The sequence below is a fragment of the Amblyraja radiata genome, chromosome 16 (assembly GCF_010909765.2).
Source record: "Amblyraja radiata isolate CabotCenter1 chromosome 16, sAmbRad1.1.pri, whole genome shotgun sequence".
In the NCBI taxonomy this organism is placed as follows: Eukaryota; Metazoa; Chordata; class Chondrichthyes; order Rajiformes; family Rajidae; genus Amblyraja; species Amblyraja radiata.
The window spans coordinates 10732608-10759861 of NC_045971.1; the positions used below are offsets into that span (position 1 = coordinate 10732608).

The 27254-nt window shown below is 47.0% G+C and overlaps 1 protein-coding gene across 4 annotated transcripts in view; it reads right to left on the reverse strand.

Moving 5' to 3' along the window:
* The window catches only part of znf385c (zinc finger protein 385C), a 399843-nt gene that overhangs the window by 82521 nt on the left and 290068 nt on the right, over nucleotides 1-27254 (reverse strand). For all 4 annotated transcript variants that reach the window (XM_033035078.1, XM_033035077.1, XM_033035079.1 and 1 more), the window contains one exon: nucleotides 6972-7114. In XM_033035078.1, the coding sequence (XP_032890969.1) occupies nucleotides 6972-7114 (143 nt within the window). The remainder of the gene's footprint in view (nucleotides 1-6971; nucleotides 7115-27254) is intronic.

Consider the following 27254-nt stretch of genomic DNA (forward strand, 5'->3'; position numbering starts at 1 on the left):
TTCCCTCTCGTTTATCTACTATGTTTATATATTATTCAGTTGTGCTGCAGCAAGTAAGAATTTCATTGTTCTATCTGGGACATATGACATAAAACACACTTGACTCTTGATCAATGAACATGAAATGCAGGACACATCTGAGGGCAAGGTCACCGACAAAATAGGATGGGTTACTGATGAGAAAAATAATAGCAGATGTGTTTATGAATCTCGCTCCTGGTTAAATGTTCATCCAGTGCCCTGCACAATGTAAATGCTTCAAACATCAAACAGGGGGGCCTTGGTTATTTTATACTTTACCGTAGCATGGAGATATACCTATGTGGGGCAAGGATTCATGTGGACGCCAAGCATGCCTAATTTGTTGGCAACGTCAGGCCAACGTCCCTGCTCCGAGGCTCTGATCATTGGTCAACCAGGTTTCAACAGCTGGGCTCCACCATCTGTGTGCCTGATATCTGACTCTCTCACTAGCACAAGGGCGGCACGGTGGCGCAGTGGTCGAGTTGCTGCCTTACAGCGGGCTCGACCCTGATCTCCGGTGCTGCCTGTACAGGGTTTGTACGTTCTCCCCGTGACCCGCGTTGGGTTTTCCCCTAATGCTCCGGTTTCCTCCCACACTCCAAAGACGTGCAGGTTTGTAAGCTAATTGACTTGGTAAAAATTGTAAATTGTCCCTCGTGTGTAGGGTAGCGTTAGTGTGCGGGGATCGCTGGTCGGCGCAGACTCGGTGGGCCGAAGGGCCTGTTTCTGCACTGTATTTCTAAACTAAACTAAACTTATAGCATTTCACTCTGAACTCTGTAACTGTAGGCAATTTCCTGCAGGACAGAGCAAACACTTCAAGCACATCCTCGTTCGACATTATTTAGGGGTTACACAATGATGTGGAAGCTCCAGAGACTAATTCAAAACAAGAACCAGTTTTCAGATTGAATAAGGGTCTGAAAAAGGGTCTCGACCCGAAACATCACCCATTCCGTCTATCCAGAGATGCTGCCTGTCCCACTGAGTTACTCCAGCATTTTGTGTCTACCAGTTTTCAGAATATCAGTACCAATGTACATTGCAAACAGACAGGTTGTCTGCCCCGCGTATATATCAGGGACTCAGAAAAGAACTCGCCAAGATCGAACTCTGTAGACACAAGGAACTGCAGATGCAAGAATCGGAACAGTGCATGTTACTGCTCCACTGCAAAGTCCTCAAGGAATGCCAAATTTTAAGCAATTCTCTTTCTCTCTCCATTGGGAGTTCTGTGAGACCCTCTCTTCCTGCCCGCAACCGCCCCCCCCCCCTTCCCCACCCAGCCCCCCCTCCCCGCCCACCCCCCTCTGCTGCTCCCCTGCTCTTTGACCAAGATCGAACCCTGGCTAGTTCATCAAGAGTGGGTCGCTCTGAAGAAGAGTCCTGATCCGAAATGTTGCTTGTCCATGTCATCTAGAGATGGTGTGTGATCTGCTGGGGACCTCCTGCACGTTGCATTCCACGCAAGAGTGGGTAATATCCGGGTGGCACGGTGGCGCAGCGGTTGAGATGCTGCCTCACGGCGCCAGAGAACCGGGTTCAATCCTGACTACAGATGCTGTCTGCAGGGAGCTTGCACCTTCTCCATGTGTAGGCTTTGTCCGGGTGCTCCGGTTTCTTCCCACATTCCAAAGTCATAGAGGTTTGTAGGTTGACACAAAATACTGGAGTAACTCAGCGGGTGAGGCAGCATCTACGGAGAGAAGCAATGGGTGGCGTCGCCTATTCCTTCTCTCCATAGCTGCTGCTTCACTTGCTGAGTTACTCCAGCATTTTGCGTCTACCTTCAATTTTAGTAGAATCTGCAGTTCCTTCTTACACACGAGGTTTGTAGGTTAACTGGTTTCTGTAAATCGTCCCTACTGTGCACGATTGTGCTGGTGGGAACGGACTTGGTAGGCCGAAGGGCCTGTTTCCACCCTGATTCCCTAAAGACTAAGCTGTAGCTGAAAGTGTCGTGAAACTAATGTGTTAAGTAATTGTGAGAAACTATGTAGAGATTCTTTGAATTGCTTGAACTAATTGTGATTAATAATGAAGAATAATTGTTAGGCAAAGTCATTGTCTGGTGCTTTTAATCCTGTGTTGCATTGAATTGGCAAGATGAGCAATTTTGCTGCACACTCTCGGAAGCATTGTGGGAGTCTAGGGTTCATGCATAGGACAAAGCATTCAAAAATTGGATACAAGTCACCTTCAAACCCTAGAGCTACCTATGAGGAGGCAGAAGCAACCTAATTTCAATCCAGAGGGTCAGAAATCAAACACAAGTTCTGGGCGCAGAATTAGGCCATTCGGCCCATCAAGTCTACTCTGCCATTCCATCACGGCTGATCTAACTTTCCCTCTCAACCCCATTGTCCCCATAACCACTGACACTCTCACTAATCCGTACATATGGATTGCTAGCTGTTGCTAGCTGCCTCCGCCTTCAGTCCGGTATCTTTTTGTTTTTTTGTTATGTTTGAAGAGCATTTTTTGTGGTTTTTTTAATGTCTTTATGTGGGGGAAGAGGGTACGGTAAGGGGGATACCGTCTTTCAGTCGCTTCCTGGAGAGGATGCGACTATTATTCGAGTCGCGTCCTCGCCCCCCCCCCCCCCCCCCCAGCGGCCTACCTACTGGATTGGCGCGGCCTTTCCTGCCGGGACCGACCAGAGCTCCAGCAGCAGCAGCAGCGCAGCGCTGGAAACATCGCAGGGCGGGCGATGCCTCACCGGGGATCGCCGTTTGGAGCCCCGGAGTGCTGGGCCTGCTGCACCGACATCGCGGAGCTGTGGTTCGCGGAGCTCCCAATGCGGGCGGCGCTGACCAACATCGGCCTGTGGACTTTGGGAGCCGCGGACTCCGGTGGGAGGCGGCTGATCTGGAGGTCCGGTCCGCTGAGGATGTTCTCCGTCGGGGTTCGGCGTTGGTGTTCCATCATCCCGGCGTGAGAGCCTGAGCATCGGGCCGCCCGTGGCGGCGACTGCGGGTGCTCGGGAGGCCCCGACCACGGGTGAACATCTGGGAAGATCGGCGGGGAGGCTGACTGGACTATGGTACCTTCCTCAACTTTGGTGCCACTGTGGGGTTATGTTGTGTCGTGGACTTCTGTGTTTGTGCTTTAAAAAAAAAATGTTTTATTTATTATTTATTTTAATGTTACTTGACTGTAAGGAAAATCCATTTCGTTGTCTCTTATCAGATAATGACAATAAATTGAATCCAATCCAATCCAATCCAATATTCCTTTCTCACACAGAACCAAAATCTTAAATTCCTCCATGTCATATGTTTAATCGACAATGTTTTATTATTAATGTTTAATGTTTGATGTGTCATTCCTAATTGTCACTGTATGTCATGTTGTCACTTGTGGGCGGAGCACCAAGGCAAATTCCTTGTATGTGAATACTTGGCCAATAAATCTATTCATTCATTCATTCATTCATGTCACCAAAGACTAGAATCCATCTCCTCCACAAGACCACAGGCTCATAGGAAAATGGACGTACCTTCTTTACTCAAAGTCACCAACAATGAATGACATCCAGGTTGGGGTAGTTAAGACTCAGAATGCCAACGACTTGGTTCACATCCATCAGATTATGGGGAAAACAGACACAAAATGCTGGAGTAACTCAGCGGGTCAGGTAGCATCTCTGGAGAGAAGGAATGGGTGGTGTTCCGGGTCGAGACCCTTCTTCAGACTGAGAGTCATGGGAGAGGAAGACATAGAGATATGGAAGGGTAAATTGTGAAAACACCGATCAAAGGGGCAATGACCAAGGAAATGTAGAATAGTACATTGTTACTAGAGCTGGTGAGCTGGAGGAACCACAGAGGGGGAGCAGCGAGAGAGGGTGTGGCAGAATCCTTGTCGGAGAGAGGACGAGAAGTTCTTCAAAGTAGGCATACCTTGAGGAGATTTCGCAGTGGATCAAACGAAACGTGTAGGAAACAACTGCAGATGCTGATTGACCGAAGAATGACACAAAATGCTGGAGTAACTCAGCGGGACAGGCAGCATCTCTGGAGGGAAGAAATGGGTGATGTTCCGGGACGAGACCCTTCTTCAGACCAAGAGCCAGGGGAGCGATGCAGTACCGAACGCCACAGGAGATCCTTCTTCCCTGTGGCTATCAAACTGTACAACTCCGCCCTCTCCTCAAGGTGGGACGACAGATGGCACAATGGGCTAAGTGTTCGGCTGGCAACCGGAAGGTAGCTGGTTCGAATCCCGCTTGGAGTGCATACTGTCATTGTGTCCTTGGGCAAGACACTTCACCCACCTTTGCCTGTGTGTGTCCTTGGGCAAGACACTTCACCCATCTTTGCCTGTGTGTGTGGATGTAATTATGTGAAGCACTTTGGGGTCAATGCAAGTTGACTAAAAATGTGCTATATAAATAAAGAAATTTAATTTTAATTTAATTCTTCTGTCGTGGGGTAGACTGACTCCCCTCCCACCCCCCCGCCCCGCCCCCACCCCCCCTGCCAACCCAGTCTGCACACCCCCAATCCTTTCCACTAGTCACTTTGATTTCATGTTTGACGTATTTTGGGTTTTATAACTGTTGGCAGATCAATTTCCCTCCTGGGATAAATAAAGTTCTATCGTATCGTATCATAGATGGAAGCTTACACGCCATCCAGAATTGTAACAAGTAGGCCAGCAATCTGCTACATTCCTATCAACCGTTAGAGAGTGAATCACCAAGTGTCTGGCCACACCCCCACCAAAGCTCCCAGATGCCCACGGTATTCCGAGCTGGAGTTTCAGGAAGTAACTTGCCTACAAATGCTGGCTGTATTTTTTTAAATGAATATAATGGCTCAATTATTTGTGAATTAAAATCCATAATTCAATTAGTCAAACTGAGAAACCACTGTATACTAAATTACTTAGGAAATGAAATGATCAATTAATAATGAGAGCATGGAAGTGATTTGTTTGATGAATATTATGATCCTCAAGCTTTTGCACTGGTAGAAGAACACTCTAATATTAATATCCATTGCCGTTCCTTTATTCAAAATACAGTTACCTCCTACCATTCAGTTTCATGGGAATAACTTTAAATCAGAGGGCGGTGAACCTGTGGAAAACTATTGATATGACACTTAAAGGTTTCATTTCCATTGCTACAGAACAATATATATAACAAGCTGGTATTTCATCATCATCATTGTTGAAAACATCAACGGGCACGGTGCCTTACAATGCCATGTACGACAGTGATCGCAACTTCTACTGAAGTGTGGATGGCCGTTGGCTCGCTAGGTCTTGTTTTTGGTCCTGCTGGGGGTCCACAGCCCCCTCCTCACCTGGCAAAACAGGTGGGGGAGACGGTTTAGTCGCCGACTATCCAACCATGGAGCGGGTAGCACGCGATTACATGGTACCCGTGGCGGGGGGACTGCCCCCCCCCCCCCCCCCCCTGACCTGACGATCAGGTCGGGGGGAGTTCTACATGTACAGTGAAATGGAAACATATGACAACCATTAAATGGTACTGTAATGATGTTTCAGGTACCCAGGGCTATAGGCTCCAATTGGAAGACCTTAGAACTAAAGGAGGTTGTCAATGGGGGTTGGCCCAGCTATCCCACCTCATACAGTGTGAAGACCGATTACGTAGAATACTAGTGGTGTAGGCCACTTACTGGTTGAACCTTCTGCTGCTCACCTGCTTTGACCTCCATTCATCTAAAATGTTAGGAATTTAACTCTTGCTAATTTTCCCACATCAGACACTTTCCATTTGAATGGACCCCTCGGATGGTCCGAAACAGAACAAATCCGTTATATCCATTGAAATGGAAAGATGCATTTTAAGATTATTCAAAGAAGGCTCCCTGCACATTTTGTGGAGAAAGGGGGGGGGGGGGGGGGACGACACAAAATATTGGAATGACTCAGTGGGCCAGGCAGAATCTCTGGGGAGAAGGAATAGGCGACGTTTCGGGTCGAGACCCTTCATCAGACTCCAAAGTGATATTATTCTACACTGATCTGGGGGAGAAATTAGTACTTTCTTATTTTAATGCCATGCATTAAAGATTGTTAGGGATTTGGACACACTAGAGGCAGGAAACATGTTCCCGCTGTTGGGGGAGTCCAGAACCAGGGGCCACAGTTTAAGAATAAGGAGTAAGCCATTTAGAACGGAGACTTTTTCTCACAGAGAGTGGTGAGTCTGTGGAATTCTCTGCCTCAGAGGGCAGTGGAGGCAGGTCCTCTGGATGCTTTCAAGAGAGAGCTAGATAGGGCTCTTAAAAATAGTGGAGTCAGGGGATATGGGGAGAAGGCAGGAACGGGGTACTGATTGGGGATGATCAGCCATGATCACATTGAATGGCGGTGCTGGCTCGAAGGGTCGAATGACCTACTCCTGCACCTATTGTCTATTGTCTATTGCACTTAAACAGATTGTTTCTCTCAAACCCAACATGCAGGAGAGGTCAAATTCATCTATCATCAGCCAGAGTTTATAAAATCACAAAGAAGGCAACAGTGGTGAGGATATCTCTTATTGAGTGACCTACCTTGAAGCCAACATCATCCATTATGTTCGGGAGCAGCAGAGAGGGAGAGAGATCTCTAACTCTCTCAGCAGGGTATGTGGTAAAATCTCAAAATGAACGGTGGTGGGTGTACAGTACGAGCTGCCAGAGGAGGTCGTTGAGGCAGGTGCTATCATAACATTTAGAAAGGTACATGGATAGAATAGGTTTAGAGGGATATGGGTCAAACGTAGGCAGGTGGGACTAGCGTAGATGGGACATGTTGGCAGGTGTGGGTAAGTTGCGCCGAATAACATGTTTCCACACTGTATGATTCTACAACTCTATAGACTAACATTTATTTCAGAAGCCAAATCAGAGAGCATTTTATTTTTATTTCTCTCGCAATCTCTACTTCTCCAAAAGCAAAAAGATACAAACGCTGAGAGCACTTACTGTGTTGAAGTTGGGGAATAGTCCGACAGGCGAGGGGGTGCTGAGACGAAAGGGTAGGAAGTGTTTGATGTCGAGGGCTGGCTGCATGGTTCTTCCCTGCAGCTGCAGAGAAGCTAAAAGACTATTGCTTTGGCCCGTGGAACCTGCAGAAACACAGAACGAAGGATGCGGTGAATAATTGCGAGCGCCTCGTCGCGAATTGTGCCAAGTTTCTAAAACACGTGCAGCGCATGAAACCTCCCTGCTGCAAACTGCTGGATAGAAAAAAATGTTTTCTGAGAGCGTAGCATTTTTTAGAGTCACGACTGCTGTCAATTCCAATGCCAAGTCAGCCTTTTCTCTTGAAGATGTGTCACGAGCTATTCCAAGAAAATGGCTCCAGCAAATGGAAGCGTCTTGTGGTACGAGCAAGCCGCTGCTTCCAGTCACGTCAGACTCCTGTACATGAACAGGCAAAGAATTGGAATAGTGTCCCATGTCTCTGGAAAGCTAGAAAGCAGCATCCGCGCTTGGGGCAGCTGTTATTGCAGCAGCAGTGGCTCGTGAGCAACAACAGAAGCCTCATACATGTGGTGCAAGCAGAGTTTACATACGCCCTTGAACAGAGATCATGCAAGTACCCATGCACCCATGCATGCACGCCCACAAACAGGGATGGAGAGCCGCAACCTTGTGCTTGCACCCAGATGCACACAAAGACGTGCAAATCATACTTCTACACACTGTCAGATCCGCGCACAAAGACAAGAGCGTGTAGATTGAGCGAGCTAACTGTACACAGATGTGTGGGAAGGAACTGCTGGTTTACACCGAGGATACACAAAATGCTGGCGTGACTCAGCGGGTCAGGCAGCGTCTCCGGAGAAAAGGAACAGGTGACATTTCGGGCCGAAACCCTATTTCAGACTGAGAGTCAGGAGGTAGGGAGTTTAGAGGTAGGAAGAAAAGTTTCAGAACAAATCAGAGCTGGCACTGATAACCAAGGGAAGGTGGAGCCTGCAATGGTGTATTGGTGGCTGTGGAAGAGGTGATAATGCTTTATTCCTTGGACAGGAGGCTGAGGAGTAATCTTATAGAGATGTCTGTGTTGGGTCCACTGTTGTTTGTCATGTACATCAATGATCTGGACGATGGTGTGGTAAATTGGATTAGTAAGTATGCAGATGATACTAAGATAGGTGGGGTTGTGGATAATGAAGTAGATTTTCAAAGTCTACAGAGAGATTTATGCCAGTTGGAAGAGTGGGCTGAAAGATGGCAGATGGAGTTTAATGCTGATAAGTGTGAGGTGCTACATCTTGGCAGGACAAATCAAAATAGGACGTACATGGTAAATGGTAGGGAATTGAAGAATGCAGGTGAACAGAGGGATCTGGGAATAACTGTGCACAGTTCCCTGAAAGTGGAATCTCATGTAGATAGGGTGGCAAAGAAAGCTTTTGGTGTGCTGGCCTTTATAAATCAGAGCATTGAGTATAGAAGTTGGGATGTAATGTTAAAATTGTACAAGGCATTGGTGAGGCCAATTCTGGAGTATGGTGTACAATTTTGGTTGCCTAATTATAGGAAGGATGTCAACAAAATAGAGAGTACAGAGGAGATTTACTAGAATGTTGCCTGGGTTTCAGCAACTGTTACAGAGAAAGGTTGAACAAGTTAGGACTTTATTCTTTGGAGCGCAGAAGGTTAAGGGGGGACTTGATAGAGGTCTTTAAAATGATGAGAGGGATAGACAGAGTTGACGTGGATAAGCTTTTCCCATTGAGAGTAGGGAAGATTCAAACAAGGGGACATGACTTGAGAATTAAGGGACAGAAGTTTAGGGGTAACATGAGGGGGAACTTCTTTACTCAGAGAGTGGTGGCTGTGTGGAATGAGCTTCCAGTGAAGGTGGTGGAGGCAGGTTCGTTTTTATCATTTAAAAATAAATTGGATAGTTATATGGACGGGAAAGGAATGGAGGGTTATGGTCTGAGCGCAGATATATGGGACTAGGGGAGAATACGTGTTCGGCACGGACTAGAAGGGTCGAGATGGCCTGTTTCCGTGCTGTAATTGTTATATGGTTATATGGTTATATATGTATAAAATCATGAGAAGAATAGATCGGGTGAAAGCACTGTCCTTTTCCCAGGCTTGGGGAATCAAGGACAAGATGGCATGGGTTTAAGGTGAGGGGGAAAAGATTTACAGGAGCCTAAGGGACACCGTTTTCACACAGGGGGCATTGGGTATATGGAAGAACCAGGCAGAGGAAGCAATAAGAGAAAACCATGGTTGATGAGAACGTTGGGAGATGGAATTAATGAGGGATGAGTGCAAATGGGTGGTTGATGGTCGGTGCAGATGGTCGGTGGACTGAAGGGCCTATTTCCATACTATCTCTCTGACTGATTTAAAATGGTGTAGGTCAGTCTGAATAGACTGTGTCTTCACACTGGGCCGCATGCAAATTCTATGAATTGTCAAAATCTAGAAGAGTCAGTGTTCAACTGCTGCAGTGTTTACACATCACTGCTCTGTAGCTCAGGGCACTGCCATGTTCAGCTGTTTCCTCAATGACCTTCCTTCATCATACGGCCACAAGTGGGGAGGTTCGCTGATGATCATTCAATTCTATTATCAATTCCTCAGCAAATCCCTGCATGTACTTAGCACGCAGAATAGTAAGTGTAGCACAGGAGCAAGCCCTTTGCCCCACTTGCTTACTAATGCAAGACCATGACACCTCCATGCAATCTCAGTATCTTTCAACTTTAGACTCTAGAGATACAGTACCGAAACAGGCCCTTCAGCCCATCGAGTCCGTGACGCCCAGCGATCACCCCGTACTATCCTACACACTGAAGACAATTTACAATCTCCAGAAGCCAATTAACTTACAAACCTGTCTTTGGAGTGTGGGAGGAAACCGGAGCACCCAGAGAAAGCCCATGCGTTCACAGGGAGAACGTACAAACTCTTTACAGACAGCACCCATATTCAAGATCGAACCGTGTAAGGCAGCAGTTGTACCGCTGTGCCTCCGTGCGGCCAAATATTTAGAATCAGTGTCCTGTTGCCTCCCGCCACAGTATGTTCGTTGGCTCCCAGTTCAGCAACGTCACAGTGTTAACGTTTCTAATCTTATTTCAAACCCTTCCGTGGTGTCACCGCCTCCAATCTCCGTGACTTCCTGCTGTCCTACAACCCTGAGATCTCTGTTATCCTGCCCTGGCCTTCATTTTAATCGTTCCATTATTAACCTCCATGCCTTCGGCTGCCAGCTTCCTAAGCTCGGGAATTCCCTTCCTCATCCTCTCTGCTTCTTCACTTTCATTTCTACCTTTCCAAGTTTTCTTAAACCCACCATCTTGAACAAAGTTTTTTGGTCAACTTTCCGAAGATCTCAGAGATCTTAAAGGACTGGAAACCGAATCTTCAAGTGAAGCGTCAGGGGACATTTTACATCATTGAAGGCATGGTGTCAATGCAAGGTGTGGGCTCAGCACGAAAGAGGGGAGCACACTCCGAATTATAGTTCAGGCCGCATTGAAAGTCTGTTGTAGGACTTGCCTGAACAATGCTGGCGGCTGGTCCAAACATTCCTTCCATGACAGAGACCCTGTCTTTGTTATTGAACCCTCCAACAATTTTATTTTAGTTCAGTTTATGCCCCTGTCCCACTTAGGAAACCTGAACGGAAACCTCTGGAGACTTTGCGCCCCACCCAAGGTTTCCGTGCGGTTCCCGGAGGTTTTTGTCAGTCTCCCTACCAGCTTCCACTACCTGCAACCTCCGGCAACCACCTGCAACCTCCGGGAACCGCACGGAAACCTTGGGTGGGGCGCAAAGTCTCCAGAGGTTTCCGTTCAGGTTTCCTAAGTGGGACAGGGGCATTAGTTTAGTCTAGAGATACAGTGTGGAAGCAGGTGCTTCGGCCCACCGAGTCCACGCCGATCAGTGATCCCTGTACACTATCCTAAATATTTACCAAAGCCACTTAACCCACGAACCTCCATGTCTTTGGGATGTGGGAGGAAACCAAGAGCATCTGGTGAATATTCACGCGGTCACAGGGAGAACGTGCAAACTCCACACAGACAGAACCCGAGGTCAGGATAAAACCTGGTTATCTGGCGCTGAAGGGCAGCGACTCTACCAACCGCTCGATTGTAATGCCTTCTGTGCCAACAACAATGGTGTTGTCTACTTTCTAGTAAACATTCAAAACTTTCGAAGAACATAATTACATTGCAATCAAAGATATTGGAACATTTATAAAGTGGCAGGGATGGAGACAGAGCACTGGGGGGGACTTGCACGAGCGGTGAGCTCTGAGCTGCAATTTAAACATCTCATGGGATTCAATTGCCACAATGCAAAATGAAGGCAGACTCCAACATTTGGGATGATATTTATCGACCACAGTCAAAATCCACATTGCATATTGCTTTTTGCATGACTGCTTCTCCCAACTGCTATGGAGAGTGTGGTGCCTGTGGTTCTCCCATGCATCGTTGCTCCACCACCCATGCAGTCCCTGCACCTGGGTATGATTATTGCATCAGTCATGTCACGACACATGGCTCCATTGAGCGTCTGAAACTGCTGCTCAGGTCCGACAGGAAAGGGTGGGTTTTTATTTATTTAACTGTCTCTGGCCTCTTGCCGGTGAAGTTGTTTCACTTCTGTGTGTATGTGCACATCCTGTCTCAGTCTGCAGTGCTGTCGTGTATGGTTGCATCGGCTGTGACATGAGCCCTACTCCAGGACCAGCATTTATTTCAAGAGGACTAGAATACAAAAACAGAGATGTAATACTGAGGCTCTATAAGGTTCTGGTCAGACCCAATTTGGAGAATTGTGAGCAATTTTGGGACCCATGTCTGAGGAAGGATGTGCTGACATTGGAGAGGGGCCAGAGAAGATTTATGAGAATGATCCCAGGCATGAGTGGGTTAACATATGACGAGCATCTGACGGCACTGGGGCTCAACTCACGGCAGTTTAGAAGGATGAGGGGACACCTCATTGAAACTTTCCGAATAGTGAAATAGCCTCAGAATTAACGGATTCAAGACGGAACTGCAGATGCTGGAAGATCGAAGGTACACAAAAATGCTGGAGAAACTCAACGGGTGCAGCAGCATCTATGGAGCGAAGGAAATAGGTGACGTTTCGGGCCGAAACCCTTCTTCAGACTGGGGCCGAAACCCTTCTTCAGTCTGAAGAAGGGTTTCGGCCCGAAACGTCACCTATTTCCTTCGCTCCATAGATGCTACTGCACCCGTTGAGTTTCTCCAGCATTTTTGTGTACCTTCAGAATTAAAGGATGCTCCTTTCGGAAGGAAATGAGGAGAAATGTCTTTAGTCACAGGGTAGTGAATCTGTAGAATTCCAAATCAATGGATGTTTTTAAGGCAGAGATAGATATATTCTTGCTTAGTACAGGTGTCAGGGGTTATGGGGAGAAGGCAGGAAAATGGGGTTGAGAGGGAAAGATAGATCAGCCATGATTGAATGATGGAGTAGGCTTGACGGGCTGAATGGCCTGTATCTGTTCCTGTCACTTATGAACTTACGACCTGAGTCCAAAACCTAGGCTGACGTTCCAGTGTTGAACTGGCAGGGAGCTACATTGCCGGAGATGTATGAAACATGAACTGAGGAGTCTTCAAATACCTTGAAGCACAGATATCGCAGGTCAGAGGAGGAGAATAGAATATGATGCATGACCTGACTAGTTACTTGTTCAAATATCACCAAAGTTATACAATGTCTCCATGGCCACAACCCTCACTGTCCCAGTAATCTGTGTGCAAGACAAACACTGGCCCTACACACCAACACCCCACTAATAATAATAATAATAATAATGGATGGGATTTATATAGCGCCTTTCTAATACTCAAGGCGCTTTACATCGCATTATTCATTCACTCCTCAGTCACACTCGGTGGTGGTAAGCTACTTCTGTAGCCACAGCTGCCCTGGGGCAGACTGACGGAAGCGTGGCTGCCAATCTGCGCCTATGGCCCCTCCGACCACCACCAATCACTCACACACATTCAAACACAGGCAAAGGTGGGTGAAGTGTCTTGCCCAAGGACACAACGACAGTATGCACTCCAAGCGGGATTCGAACCGGCTACCTTCCGGTTGCCAGCCGAACACTTAGCCCATTGTGCCATCTGTCGTCCCAAATGGTGGTCTCTTCCTCAATCTCAGTCGGGAGGGATTGGATCGGGGGGGGGATAGGATAGAGTCGGGCAACTTGATGGGAGGTCAAGACCGCAATCTAGCTGTTGGGAGGACGGTTCAGTTGCCAGATAACAGCTGGGAGGAAACTGATCCTAAACCTAGTGGTGTGCGGTTATCAAACTTCTGTATCTCCTGTCTGATGGGAGAGGGGAGAAGAGGGAGTGACTGGGGTGAGACAGGTCCTTGATTATGCTGGTGGCCTTGCCAATGGGAGCTGTTAGCTTCAAGAGATATGGAGTCCACCCAATGTTCTTGGATCCATTGGATCAAATGCAACACCTGTAGCTACAACTGAATCAGATGTGGAACCATCTTAACAAGCAGATTGAAAATCACTCCAGTAAACCCCTTCCTGATCAAAAAGAAATCACTGCGGAGTCTTAAATGGAGATCATTTGGCTTCGCTACCAGGTTGTCCACAGGGAGACGATATTGGGGATGTTGATACTCCAGCCTACAAATTTCCAGTCATTTCTTTCAGGATCTGAAATTCAGAGGCTGGAGGGCAATAACTCCTTCAATGGCTGCCCGTCAGAATGAACCATGAGTTACGAAGCAAATATTTCAGCATTGGGTTTATGAAGCACTTGAAAGAAATCGAGATCCACAAGTCGGTCAGTATGAGAACCCTGGTTCATATCATGCGGAATGTCTGGCCCTCTTCTTTCCCGCTGCAGCCCTCGACTAAACATCCCAAAAATCCGCAAATATTAAATCCTTTTATTCCCGCAGATTTAAGGTTGAAGCAATGAAAAGCAAATGTCTGATCCTTACCTTATTCTCCCTGATCTCTTGAAAGAGTTTCCAGTATTTCATATATATATGTGACCCAGATGGTTTAACATTCCACACATGCTTTTACATTTCTACCCTTTCAATTTAGTCTTGTCGATTGAGTGAAGAAATGAATACTGTACTGAGCGATGTGACTGATCGGGTGGAGGGGGCTGCGTTCACAAAAGGCATTTGTGCAAATAGTTATGTGTTGCTGCCAAAACCCAAATGGGAATGGCCTTATTCATAACCCATGACCTCCAGCAAACATTATTGGCGCCAGGGGAGAAGTTGATTAACTACACTTACCTGCGCACAGCTGCTTGCTTGTGCTACATGCTCTGTGTTTATTGTCGGCCTGAAGAAGCTGAAATTGTCTGTGAATGTGGCAGTTTTGCGCTTTAGTGTTACGGTAATGAATACGACCTTTTTTTTAACAGGGCTGTTAGTTTAAATTCATTAAATGAAGACTACCCCAGGGGGAAGGAAATAACTCGGAAGAGCCTGCCATCATGTGTAATATAAAGGCAGGGTTGATGATGATTTGGCCACATTCACTATATTATTTCATCTCATTCATAAACTCTATAATATCTATTAAACAGTTCTGAGCTTCACTTAATCCATAATTATTGACTGATTAGTTAGAAATTAAAAAAAGTATAATTGAATGATTAAAACTAGGAAGTGTTAGCTTGGTTCACTCAAAACTTCTGTGCTTTGAGTCAATCTGTAACTTAGACTGTGAGAGTAACATCACGGGCCAAATTGATGGAGGACTTCATTTGTATGAAGCTGTATCTACCAAATTATAGACGATTTTAAATCATAGAGTCATAGAGTGACACAGTGTGGAAACAGGCCCTTCAGCCCAACTTGTCCGCATTGGCCAACATGTTACATCGACACTAGCCCCACTTGCCTGAGTTTGGCCCATATCCCTCCTAACCTGTCCTATCCCTGTACCTGTCCAACTGCTTCTGAAACAACCTCGGCACACGTGACAATAATAAATCTGAACCAAAGCTCGACCAACACTGATTATTTAAACTAAATGTGCGATATTGGTGTATGGATCCCTCTAGTCTAGCTAGACTAAAATGCTGGAGAAACTCAGCGGGTGAGGCAGCATCTATGGAGCGAAGGAAATAGGCAAAGTTTCGGGTTGAAACCCTTCTTCAGACTAGTCTAGACTAGCTGTGCTTTTTGCTTGCTCATTGTTGCACTCTCTCTTCTGGTTTTGCAGTGCCTTTAATTGTATTACATTTTCATCTGTCTGTCCAGGCTGTTTTGCTGTTTGTTTTGACTGTCTCTGTCCACCCCACTGGTTTAGCACTGTCCATAAGTTGATACTAGAACAAAGTAAAGGAGGAACCCAGTGGGTGAGGCAGCAACTGGGGAGGGAATCAACAGGTGGTATTTCGTGTCGGGACCCTTCTTCAGACCCGTGTCGACCCGAATCGTCGCACATCCATTCCCTCCACAGATGCTGCCTGGTCTGCTGAGATCCTCCAGCACTTAGTGTTTTGCTCAGGATTCCAGCATCTGCAGTCCCTTGTGTCTCTGTAAATTGACACTGTCGTGCCTTGCTCAACAATATCATGTGCATTTAAATCTAAATCTAGAAATGACAATGAAGGGCAAAGTGCTGGCGAACGGAATGGAAAAGAGATGAGGAATTTAGGAAGTAAAGAGTGAAGACAAGTCTGGACTTTCTGGATCCATGGAAGGAAGGAAATGCTGAGGAAGGCAAAGCCCTTCCTATTTGCAATTCCCTTCTCCAGAGACACATTGGGACTGTGGGAAGAAAATACCAACGGTGTGAAGTAGCTTTTGGATGTCAAGGCCGTGCGAAGGAATGGCGGGGTAAAAGACACAGCAAAGTCGTAGACATAGACTCAGGTGAAATGTTGAGGTTTGAGTGTAGGTATCAAATAATTTAGCACATGGAAAGCCATTCATTCATCACATCCATGCCAGCCAAGAAAGAACTACCTTGCCTACTCCTGCCTTGCAGCATCATGATGTATAGGAAGGAACTACAGATGCTGCTTTACACAGAAGATAGACACGGTGGTGCAGCGGTAGAGTTGCTGGCTTACTGCGCTTTCAGCGCCAGAGACGCGGGTTCAATCACGACTACGGGTGCAGTCTGTGTGGAGTTTGTATGTTCTCCCCGTGACCGCGTGGGTTTTCTCCGAGATCTTCGGTTTCCTCCCACACTCCAAAGGCGTACAAGTTTGTATGTTAATTGGCTTGGTATGAATGTAAATTGTCCCTAGTGCGTGTAGGATAGCATTAATGTGCGGGGATCGCTGGTCGGCGCTGGTCGGCGCGGACTCGGTGGGCCGAAGGGTCTGTTTCCACCCTGTATCTCGAAACTAAATCGAATTTGAAAAAGTCAGTTTGGATTCATTCCCGCACAGCAGATGCTGCCTCCTTGACAGAGGGTGGTTAGTTCAATCCCAGCACCTGCAACTCCTGAAGCGTGAATGCTGGATGTCAGCTGCTGGCTGGGCCAACACAATCTTCCTCTCACCGCAACTTTTAACCACTTGACAGCTACGTTCATCCTGTGCATTAAAAATGCATGCGCTGTGGGCGTCTGGGCCCATTGCTCAGATTATTGGCTGTCAAAAGCACCAGCTTGGGGTGACGGCAATTACACCAGCATGGAATGCAAAGAAGCAATCCTCTATGTTGCGGACAAATTAGTTTAGTTTAGTTTGGAGATTCAGCGCGGAAACAGGCCCTTCGGCCCACCGAGCCCGCGCCGACCAGTGATCCCTGCACACCAACGCCATCCCACACACACTAGGAACAATTTATACAATTTTGCAGAAGCCAATTAACCTACAAACCTGTACGTCTTTGGAGTGTGGGAGGAATCCGGAGCTCTCAGAGAAAACCCACGCAGGTAACGGGGGGGGAACGTATAAACTCCACACCGACAGCACCCGTATTTAGAATTGAACCCAGACTCTGGCGCTGTTATGCCCCTGTCCCACTTTGGAAACCTGAACGGAAACCTCTGGAGACTTTGCGGCCCACCCAAGGTTCCCGGAGGTTTTTGTCAGTCTCCCTACCTGCTTCCACTACCTGCAACCTCCGGCAACCACCTGCAACCTCCGGGAACCGCACGGAAACCTTGGGTGGGGCGCAAAGTCTCCAGATGTTTCCGTTCAGGTTTCCTAAGTGGGACAGGGGCACTAGGCAGCACCTCTATCTGCTTATTTTGCTGTAGATTTACAGGAAAAGGTACAATAAACCCCAATCTGTTCTGCCATTCACTCAGATCATCTCTCTACTCTGTCCTAAACAATCTATCCTGCTTTATTTTGCAAGATACCCTTGTCTGACAAAAACTATCAACACTCCTTGATTTATTTGGCATCAAATGCCACAAAAATAGATGTAGTGAACAAGCTGTCAGAGGAGGTAGTTGAGGCAGGGACTATCCCAACATTTTAGAAACAGTTAGACAGGTACATGGATAGGACAGATTTGGAGGGATATGGACCAAGCACAGGCAGGTGGAACTTGTGTACCTGGGACATGTTGGCCGGTGTGGGCAAGTTGGGCCGAAGGGCCTGTTTCCACACTGTATCACTCTATGACTCCAAAAATGCTGACATGGGCGAAAATGAAATTGGAAATGATTGAATGATATTAGCTTGAAAGTGGCTGAAGAAGAGGCTGTCCGTAAAATTTTTTTTCCTAATTATCATGGTTTTGGGGAAACAGAGTGCCATTCTTTGCTTGAATTTACATGGCAGAGAAATTAAATCCTCTCTGTCTACATATCTCTGCCTTATGCAGTATTTATGATTGCCTCAACCTACATTTCTGACCCATCTCATAAGGGCTGCTCTATCTTTGTGTCTAAAGAAGGGCAGCGAGCCAAAGAATAACTTGAGGAAGAACATAAGGAATAAAACAATGTAACTTTAGAAAGGAGATGACGAGGAATTTCTTTAGTCAGAGGGTGGTGAATCTGTGGAATTCATTGCCACAAAGCCAATGGATATTTTTAAGGCGGAGATTGACAGATTCTTGGTTAGAAAGGGTATCTGGGGAGAAGGCAGGAGAATGGGGTTGAGAGGGAAAGATTGATCAGCCATGATTGAATGGCGCTGATGGGCCGAATGGCCTAATTCTGCTCCTAGAACTTATGAAATTATGAAGGACAATGATGACCAGGTAGCAAATAGAGTTACCGAACAGGAGTCTCAACATTTGGTTAACCTTGAGATGAAGTAAAATAAACTGTTTGGGGAGCAATGCAATCAATGTCCATAATGAAACATGATTTAGGAAGAACCAGACACAGTACGGTTAACAAAAGTGCTGGAGAAACTCAGCGGGTGCAGCAGCATCTATGTAATGAAGGAAATAGGCAACATTTTGGGCTAAAAACCCTTCTTCAGACAGTAGGGTTAATATGACTTGCCCCAGACAAATTAGAAATGAAAGATTGCTGCGTATAACATATTTAGAAAAGATAAAAGGGGAAAACGGGAAAGACAGAATATTGCACTCATTAGAAATAATGTAGTATTGGACCGATTATCATAATATTGGAAGATAAGAAATATGATATTTCTATCAAAGGGGAAAATAGAAGCGCACTTAGAAATGAAAAGTTTAGCAAAAAGCAAACTGAATGTATTTTAGAAAGGAACATTATGTGTGATAAACTCATTGAATTCCACAGAGAGGCAGCTTAAAGTAAAGATAATGGCAACGCAGTCAATGCAACCTGTCAGTTTTTTTTCTATCGGCTCTTGGGAAGGTGCCTCTAACAACTAATGGACAGGGGAAGATAAGGTGGAGTCAGGTTAAAAATAACAGAGTCAATTGCTCACCAACTTTCAGGCAAAGAAGGTGCGGGTTCAGGGCAGCTATTCACATTCACATTTTTTTTTTTGTCTAATTGTAGTCCTGTAGGTCTGTGTCCAAGGTGGCTGCCGTGAAGAGAGAGTGGACGCTGGCGCGCTTTGGCTGCCGCTGCTCTCTCTTCACACTGTTTTTGATTTTCTGTTTTTGGATTGAATTCTGTTTTTAATTTGTGTCTCTGTGATGTCTTTATTACTTGTTATATTCCGATTATATGTTATTCCGATTACTATGTAAGGTGTCCTTGAGATGTCTGAAAGGCGCCCATTAAATAAAATTTATTATTATTATTATTATTATGAAGGAAGTCACAGAGTCAGCACAGAAACAGGCCCTTCGGCCCAAACTGGCCATGCTGACCAAGATGTCCCATTGTTCCTTAACCTGCCCCGCTGAGTTCTTCCAGCACTTTCTGTTTTGTTCAAGACTAAAGCATCACGATTGTATCGATTGGCTCGATTGTAATCATGTATTGTCTTTCTGCCGAATGGTTAGCACGCAACAAAAGCTTTTCACCGCACCTTGGTACATGAGACAATAAACTCAACTAAACATCTGCTGTGTTTCGAAAGAAGGGTCTCGACCCGAAACGTCGCCTATTCCTTCTCTCCATAATGGAAAGAGAAGCAGCAACAACCAAAGTTCGATTTAGACAATAGACAATAGGTGCAGGAGTAGGTCATTCAGCCCTTCGAGCTAGCACCGCCATTCAATGTGATCATGGCTGATCATCCCCAATCAGTACCCCGTTCCTGCCTTCTCCCCATATCCCCTGACTCCGCTATTTTTAAGAGCCCTATCCAGCTCTCTCTTGAAAGCATCCAGAGAACCGGCCTCCACCGCCCTCTGAGGCAAAGAATTCCACAGACATCTGGAATTACCTGTCCTGAATGTCGAGGAACTTTCAAAGCCAGGATTGGACTCATAAGCCACCTGAGAGTCCATAAAACCAACAGAACGTAGACCACCATCCTCGATCTCGAGGGATAGCCACGACGAGATGCTGCCTCACCCGCTGAGTTTCTCCAGCATTTTTTGTCTACCTTCAATTGTTCCAGCATCTGCAGTTCTTTCTTAAACTAAACATCTGCAGTTCCTTGCGTCTCCTTTAAAATGTACTTCTTTGTCCAACCTCGTTGGTTCGATGAAGCTGAGGTGAGGCATGTATAAACCATGCTAAAGATAAATGTGTTGTTATTGTTGAATTCGGAATCTGACTGATTACTAATAATTCTTCTTTTGACATTTCCGGCACTACTGCAATTATGGAAAGAAAATCAGCAAATATGAATTTCCAACCAATGTGCAGTAGATTGCAGAAGATAACCAGATCACAGATAGACACAAAAAGCTGTAGTAACTCTGCGGGTCAGACAGCATCTCTGGAGGAAAGGAATAGGTGACGTTTCGGGTCGAGACCCTTCTTCAGACTGGAGAGTCAGGGGAAGGAGAAACACCAGATACAGACGGTGATATAGAGAGATATGGAACAAATGGATGAAAGATATGCAAAACAGTAACGACGAGAAAGGAAACAGGTCATTGTTAGATGTTTGACAGGCGAGAACGAGTTACAGGCAATGAGACTCGACAAGACGTCTTTGAAGCTGGTATGACGGGTGGGAGAGGGATGGAGGGAGAGGGAATGCAAGGGTTACTCACTCTCGAGGTTCGGATCACATTGCAGAGTCGTACAAATATAGCTAGAGTAGACTTGCAGTGTGTGTGCAAGACTCAACAAGGCAATACAGTTATTTACTGTTTAAGAAGGAACTGCAGATGCTGCAAATTCGAAGGGACACAAAAATGCTGGAGAAACTCAGCGGGTGCAGCAGCATCTATGGAGCGAAGGAAATGGGCAACGTTTCGGGCCCGAAACCCTTCTTCAGACCGAGTTACTTCAGACAAAGTTATTTACTGTTTTATTGCCATTTTCTATCCAATCTCTATGATGTTCGTTTATGCTGCATCTACAAATGGAATTCAGAAGCAACAGAGTTATCAACCCAAACTATGTTGAAAGTATTACATTTGTGAAAGCTGATGCAAAAATGAAGCTGAATGCTATTTTAATTTCAGTCATTCAATAGTACAATATGTTCAATGCAGCAGAGGTGAGTTAGATATAGAAAATAGGAGAGGGAGAGGGGGGAGATAGGGAGAGGGGAAAGAGGGAGGAGAGGGGGAGAGGGGAAAGAGGGAGGAGAGGGGGAGAGGGGGGAGAGGGGGAGAAAGGCGGAAAGAGAGAGCGAGGGGGAGAGATGGAGGGAGAGGGAGGGGGAGAGAGAGGGAGAGAAAGGGGGGAGACAGATAGAGGAAGAGAGATAGAGAGGAGAGAGAGGGGGGGAGATAGAGGGGGGAGAGAGAGAGAGAGGGGGAGAGAGGGGCAGAGAGAGAGGGGAGAGAGAGGGAGAGAGTGGAAGAGGGGGAGAGGGAGAGAGAGGAAGAGAGGGGGGAGAGGGAGGGGGGAGAGAGGGGGAGGAGAGAGGGGGAGAGGGGAGAGAGAAGGAGAGAGGGAGGAGAGGGAGGAAAGGGGGGAGAGGGAGGGGGAGAGGGGGGGAGAGGGAGAGAGAAGGGGAGAGGGGGGGAGAGAGGAGGGAGGGGGAGAGAGGGGGAGAGGGAGGGGGGAAGAGGGAGAGAGAGGGTTGTTGTATGTGAGGGGGGCTGGTCCTCACCGTGTCACAGTGGGTGTGAAGAAGGGGCATGTGCTCGGGAGTGATTCTGACCGAGCTTGCTCCCGCTCAGCCGGGATTGCTCACAGGGCCCAGGCCCCGGAATATTTCCCGGGAGCCGGCCCAGCGTGTCGTTTCGTGATGCGGAGAGATGTGTACCGTACAGGATGCTCCAGCGCACTCCTCCTCGCCTTTGTATTCCGTCCGTACACATGGAGGTCTCTCCACAAGGGAGTCCTCCCTCTCCCTTTACATCGGGGATCTGGGGTGGAGAGTGTTGTACAGAGCCCTGGTGTGTCATAAACCTTTGAGTCGGTTCTCGGACTCGTCAGCCGTCTACAACTTCTGCGGTGAGGACGAGATGGTGTTCCACGTGTATGTGGAGCGTGAGAGGTTGCTTCCCCTGGACGAATATCTGAAGGGGCGGCTCCTCAAGTATTGGTTGCATTTTAGTCCCACGATACTGGTGTTTGGGCACAGGGCGGGGAGTGGGGAGGGGGGGGGGGGCGATCGGGGAGGTGGGATCTCCCTGGGCCTGGCCAAGATGGCCATTGGCGGGACCAGGCAGCGGTCGGTCGATGGTCACACCAGAGTCGGCTGCCTGCCCCTCTTCCGGGCCTACGTCCGTGCTCGCGTGTCCCTGGAGATGGAACACGCGGTGTCCACGGGGACTCTGGAGGCCTTCCGTGAACGCTGGTCGCTGCAGGAGGTCGAGAGCATTGTAGATAAAGATTGTACTATCATGACTGCTTCATATTGTGTCCATTGAACGTTTATGTAGTTTTGGTACACTGTAATATACAATTGTTGAATAAAGTCCTTGGAATGGAAAAAAAGAGAGAGAGAGAGACAGAGCGTGAGAAAGAGAGGGAGAGAGGGAAAAAAATTAATTTAAAAAATGGGCAGTGATGTAGAGAACAGGGATACATTAAAGGGCCTGTCCCACTTATGCGACTTTTCAGCAAACTGCGACCTTCAAGCTCGGGGGCACTCGCCTGAAAAACCGCGGCTATCAGCGCGGAACACACACACACACACACACACACACACACACACACACACACACACACACACACACACACACACACACACACACACACACACACACACACACACACACGCGCACACGCGCACACATCGCAAAGGCGGGGGCCAGGGAAAGCGGGGAGCGCTGTCTGAAATTCACACGGTGCAAAGCCAAGGTAATAACCGCGATGAACAAGGAGAAGGAGTGGAGACAGGTACGCCAGAGATACACAGCTGTGAAGTTTAGCGGGTTTTCCTTGGTTCTGAAAACTCGTGCTTACGTTTTTTCCCCCCAATGAGCCGATTAAAATGCCTGGTCAGCACAGGAGATTACCTACGGTTACCTCGACAACCTACAACGACAAGGCGACCCCACTACCACTGCAATACGACTTAAAAAGTATCGATTTTCTCCATTCCAATCAACTTTTGCTCGCAGAACAATGTTCAACATGAGGCCGCGAGTATGCAGGAACCACTATGCAGGAACTCCTGTCGACCATGAAAGAGACTCACCAGTGACTACCTATGACCATGTGTCGACCAAGCTTGTGGTGAGTGCACTCTCCTAAACTCGCCAATAAGGTTGCCATAGTGGGACACGCCCTTTAGGAGTGCAGGTACTTAAGGGCCTGTCCCACCAGCATGCGATTGCATGCGTCTAACGCGACCAAACGTGGTGGCTTGAGGCGCACGGCCTCGCGGGGCCGGTCCCACTTCCAACCGCGGAGCCGTCTGGAGTTTTGCGCGGCTGGTCCCGACATCATACTCACCAATCAGCTGGGCAGGAGGCGGGCCGACTGAATTTGGACGTCGCACGGCGTCGGCGGTTACGTTATCATGCAACGGCACGGCGGGCAGTGACATCATCGCGTAACGCCACGCGCTAGGCGTACGCCGTCAAGACGCTGCATACGGTGTCGAGACGGTGTGTATGCCCGTCGAGGCGCTGCGTACGGCCTCAATGCGGCTGCGGTCCGAAAGGCCGTTGCCGCGCGGAATTTTTGGACAGTGTCAGTTTTTCGGAGCCCCGCGCGATGTCGGGACCAGCCCCGCACAACTCCATACGGCTCCGGCAATCGAAGTGGGACCGGCCCCGCGAGGCCGTACGGCTCAAGTGACCACGTTAAGTCGCGCTCGCCGCATGCAGTCGCATGCTGGTGGGACAGGCCCTTTCCTCTCCTGAAAGTTGTGTCACAGGTCACGAGGGCGGTCAAGAAAGCTTCCAGCACATTGGCCTTCATCATTCATGGTACTGAGTTTAGAAGTTGGGATGTTCTGTTGCTGGTATGTTGCACAGAAACATACCCTTCAGCCCACCACGTACATGCAGACTTCAACGCCCAATCTCATCTGTCCACTGTATCTTTCCATGTCTTACTTATTGAAGCACATGTCCAAATGCCTCTGAAACATAATAACTGTATCTGATTCCACCATCTCTTCTGGCAGCTCATTTTAGATATCAACTACTGTGTAAACAAACCCTCGGATTCCCTTTAAAACATCTTCCACTGTGTTTAACCTTGATACCCTGACCATTCCCTTGGGGTGCAGCTTGACAGTGAGCTGAACTGGAAGTGTCATATGGAGGCGGTGTACAGGAGGGGACAAAGCCGACTGTATTTTTTAAGGAGGCTGAGGTCTTTTAATATCTGCCAACCCCTACTGTGCAGTGTCTACCATTCAGTGGTGGCCAGTGCTCTGTTCTTTGCTGTGGCCTGTTGGGGAGATGGCGCCCGTATAGCGGATAAAAACAGATTGGACAAACTAATTAGGAAGGCCGGCTCAGTGGTCGGGGCTGAGCAACGAACGGTCCAGCAGGTGGCAGAGGCCAGAACTTTAAATAAACTAGGTTCCATAATGACAAACCCCACTCACCCACTCCATGCCCTGAAGGTGATCAAGAGCAGTATCTTCAGCAAGAGGCTGATTGCACCAATGTGCAAAACGGAGAGATACAGGAAGTCCTGTTTACCAGCTGCAATAAGACTTTTTAATGAGCACAAATAACTGCACTTTTTAAAAATTAATTGTATTTTAACTTGTATTTTAACGTATTTTAACTTGTTATGTATGAAAGCGTGGTGTTATGTTATGTTTGTCTTGAAGCTGTCGTGGCAAATAATTTCCTGAAAAGGATTATTAAAGGAATATTCTATTCTATGGGAAAAATGATTCAGACTAATTTACCCTGCATCAGGTCACCCCTCCGCCTTCCTCAATCCCGGGAAGACAAGTCTTCCCTGGAATTCAAACATTGCAGAAAATAGCCTTTGAGGTCAGGCATGTTCATGATTTATATATCATAACTGTGCATCTCCTTAACTAAGGCGTGTTTTGTTTAGGTCAAGCTGTACAGTTCACTGTGACATTGCCCACTTGCTTGCTTGCTGTTAATTACTGCGCTGCAGGTTTGAACATAAAATCAATATTGAGTTTCAATAGAACTAAACTATGTTTTTCTTTGTGTATCTAGACCAAGGGAAGCCATTGATACTGAATGATTTGAGAAAGGCCATTAAAGTCTTAAGTGCATGTTGGAACGAGTTCCTGCTTCATTCCAAGGTTCAAGGAGGAGCTAGAGATGATCTTACATGCATCTCGCTCGCGTGATGGGTGTTACATTCCCTTTTATTCTGAGGCTGTGCCCTCTGGTCCTAGACTCTCCCACTACTGGAAACTTTCATATTTCGCTTGGGCAGCTGACAGCCCAGTGGTATGAATATTGATTTCTCTCACTTCAGGTCGCCCTGACATTCTCCCTCTCTCTCTATCCCTCCTCCCCAAGTCGCACTAGCTTCTCCTTTTCACCCAACAAACAGCTAACAATGGCCTGTTTCCTTTATCATCATTACATTTTGCATATCTTTCATTCATTGTTCTTTATCTCTCCATATCACCATCTACATGTCTGGTTTCCCTTATCCCTAACCAGTCTGAAGAAGGGTCTCGACCCGAAACGTCATCCATTCCTTCTCTCCAGAGATGCTCCCTGTCCCGCTGAGTTACTCCAGCTTTTTGTGTCTATCTTCGGTTTAAGCCAGCATCTGCAGTTCCTTCTTAAACATACATCATAGGAGCAAGTGCAGGGTATCTAGGGGCTTGAGCTTGTTCTACCATTCAGGGAGATCATGTCTCATTGGGGATCTATCTCCCTGTATCTGTCAATAGACAAGAGGTGCAGGAGTAGGCCATTCGGTCCTTCGAGCCAGCACCGCCATTCAATGTGATCATGGCTGATCATCCACAATCAGTACCCCGTTCCTGCCTTCTCGCCATATCTCCTGACTCCGCTATCTTCAAGAGCTGCATCTAACTCTTTCTTGAAAGCATCCAGAGAATTGGCCTCCACTGCCTTCTGAGGCAAAGAATTCCACAGATTCACAACCCTCTGTGTGAAAAAGTTTTTTCTCATCTCCGTTCTAAATGGCTTACCCCTTATTCTTAAACTGTGGCCCCTGGTTCTGGCCTCCCCCCAACATCGGGAATACTCTTCCACTCACAATCCTTAAATCTTATGATTATTTAACATTTTACAAAAGAGGGTTGCAAATTTCTAACAACCCTTGATGCGTTTTCTACCTCATCCCATATAATCCCAGCTCGAGCCTCTAACTATGCTCCCTCTTCCCTGTACTAGAATTCCAAAGCAGTGAAAATAGTGTCTTCTATCTCCCTCTCCACATCTTAAAACCATTCATCAAATGTTCTATACTTCTCATGTTTGACACTCCAGGGAATACACACCAGACTCTCAACTTGCAATTTAAAGCTTTCCTCCAAAAATGCTCCACACTCCCTCCAAGGCCAATATATTCTTCTTGAAGTTCAGTGTCCAGAGATGCAGAAGGCTTTGTAAAGGTTCAGCAAAATTCCTGTATGTCTGTACTGCCCTCCTCAATATATAACGTGTAGAATCCGTTTAGTTTTAGTTTATTTTAGAGATTCAGCACGGAAACAGGCCCTTCGGCCCACCGACTCCACACCGACAAGCAATCCCCGTACACTTAGCACTATCCTACACACTAGGGACAATTTACAATTTTTACTGAAGCCAAATTAACCTACAAACCTGGACGTCTTTGGAATTTGGGAGGAATCCGGAGCACCCGGGGAAAGCCCACACAGTCACGGGAAGAATGTACAAACTCCGTACACACAGCACCAGTAGTCAGGATCAAACCCGGGTCTCTGGCGCTGTAAGGCAGCAACTCTACCGCTAGCCAACCTGTAATCATTCTGTAAGTTTATTTTGTTGTTATCTGTTGCTGCCAATGATATTTTAAATTATCTAGGTATGTGAATGCACAATCTGCCTGGACCTCCATCTCTTCCAGTTATTCACCATTTTGGAGTTACTCTGTTCTATGCTTCATAGGTCCAACATGGATCATAAGGTCATAGGTGATAGGAAGTAGAATTAAGCCATTCGGCCCATCAAGTCTACTCCGCCATTCAATCATGGCTGATCTGTCTCTCCCTCCTAACCCCATTCTCCTGCCTTCTCCCCATAACCTCTGACACCCGTACTAATCAAGAATCTATCTATCTCTGCCTTAAATATATCCACTGACTTTGTCTCCACAGCCTTCTGTGGCAAAGAATTCCATAGTTCACCATCCTCCGACTAAAGAAATTCCTCCTCATCTCCTTCCCAAAAGAACATCCT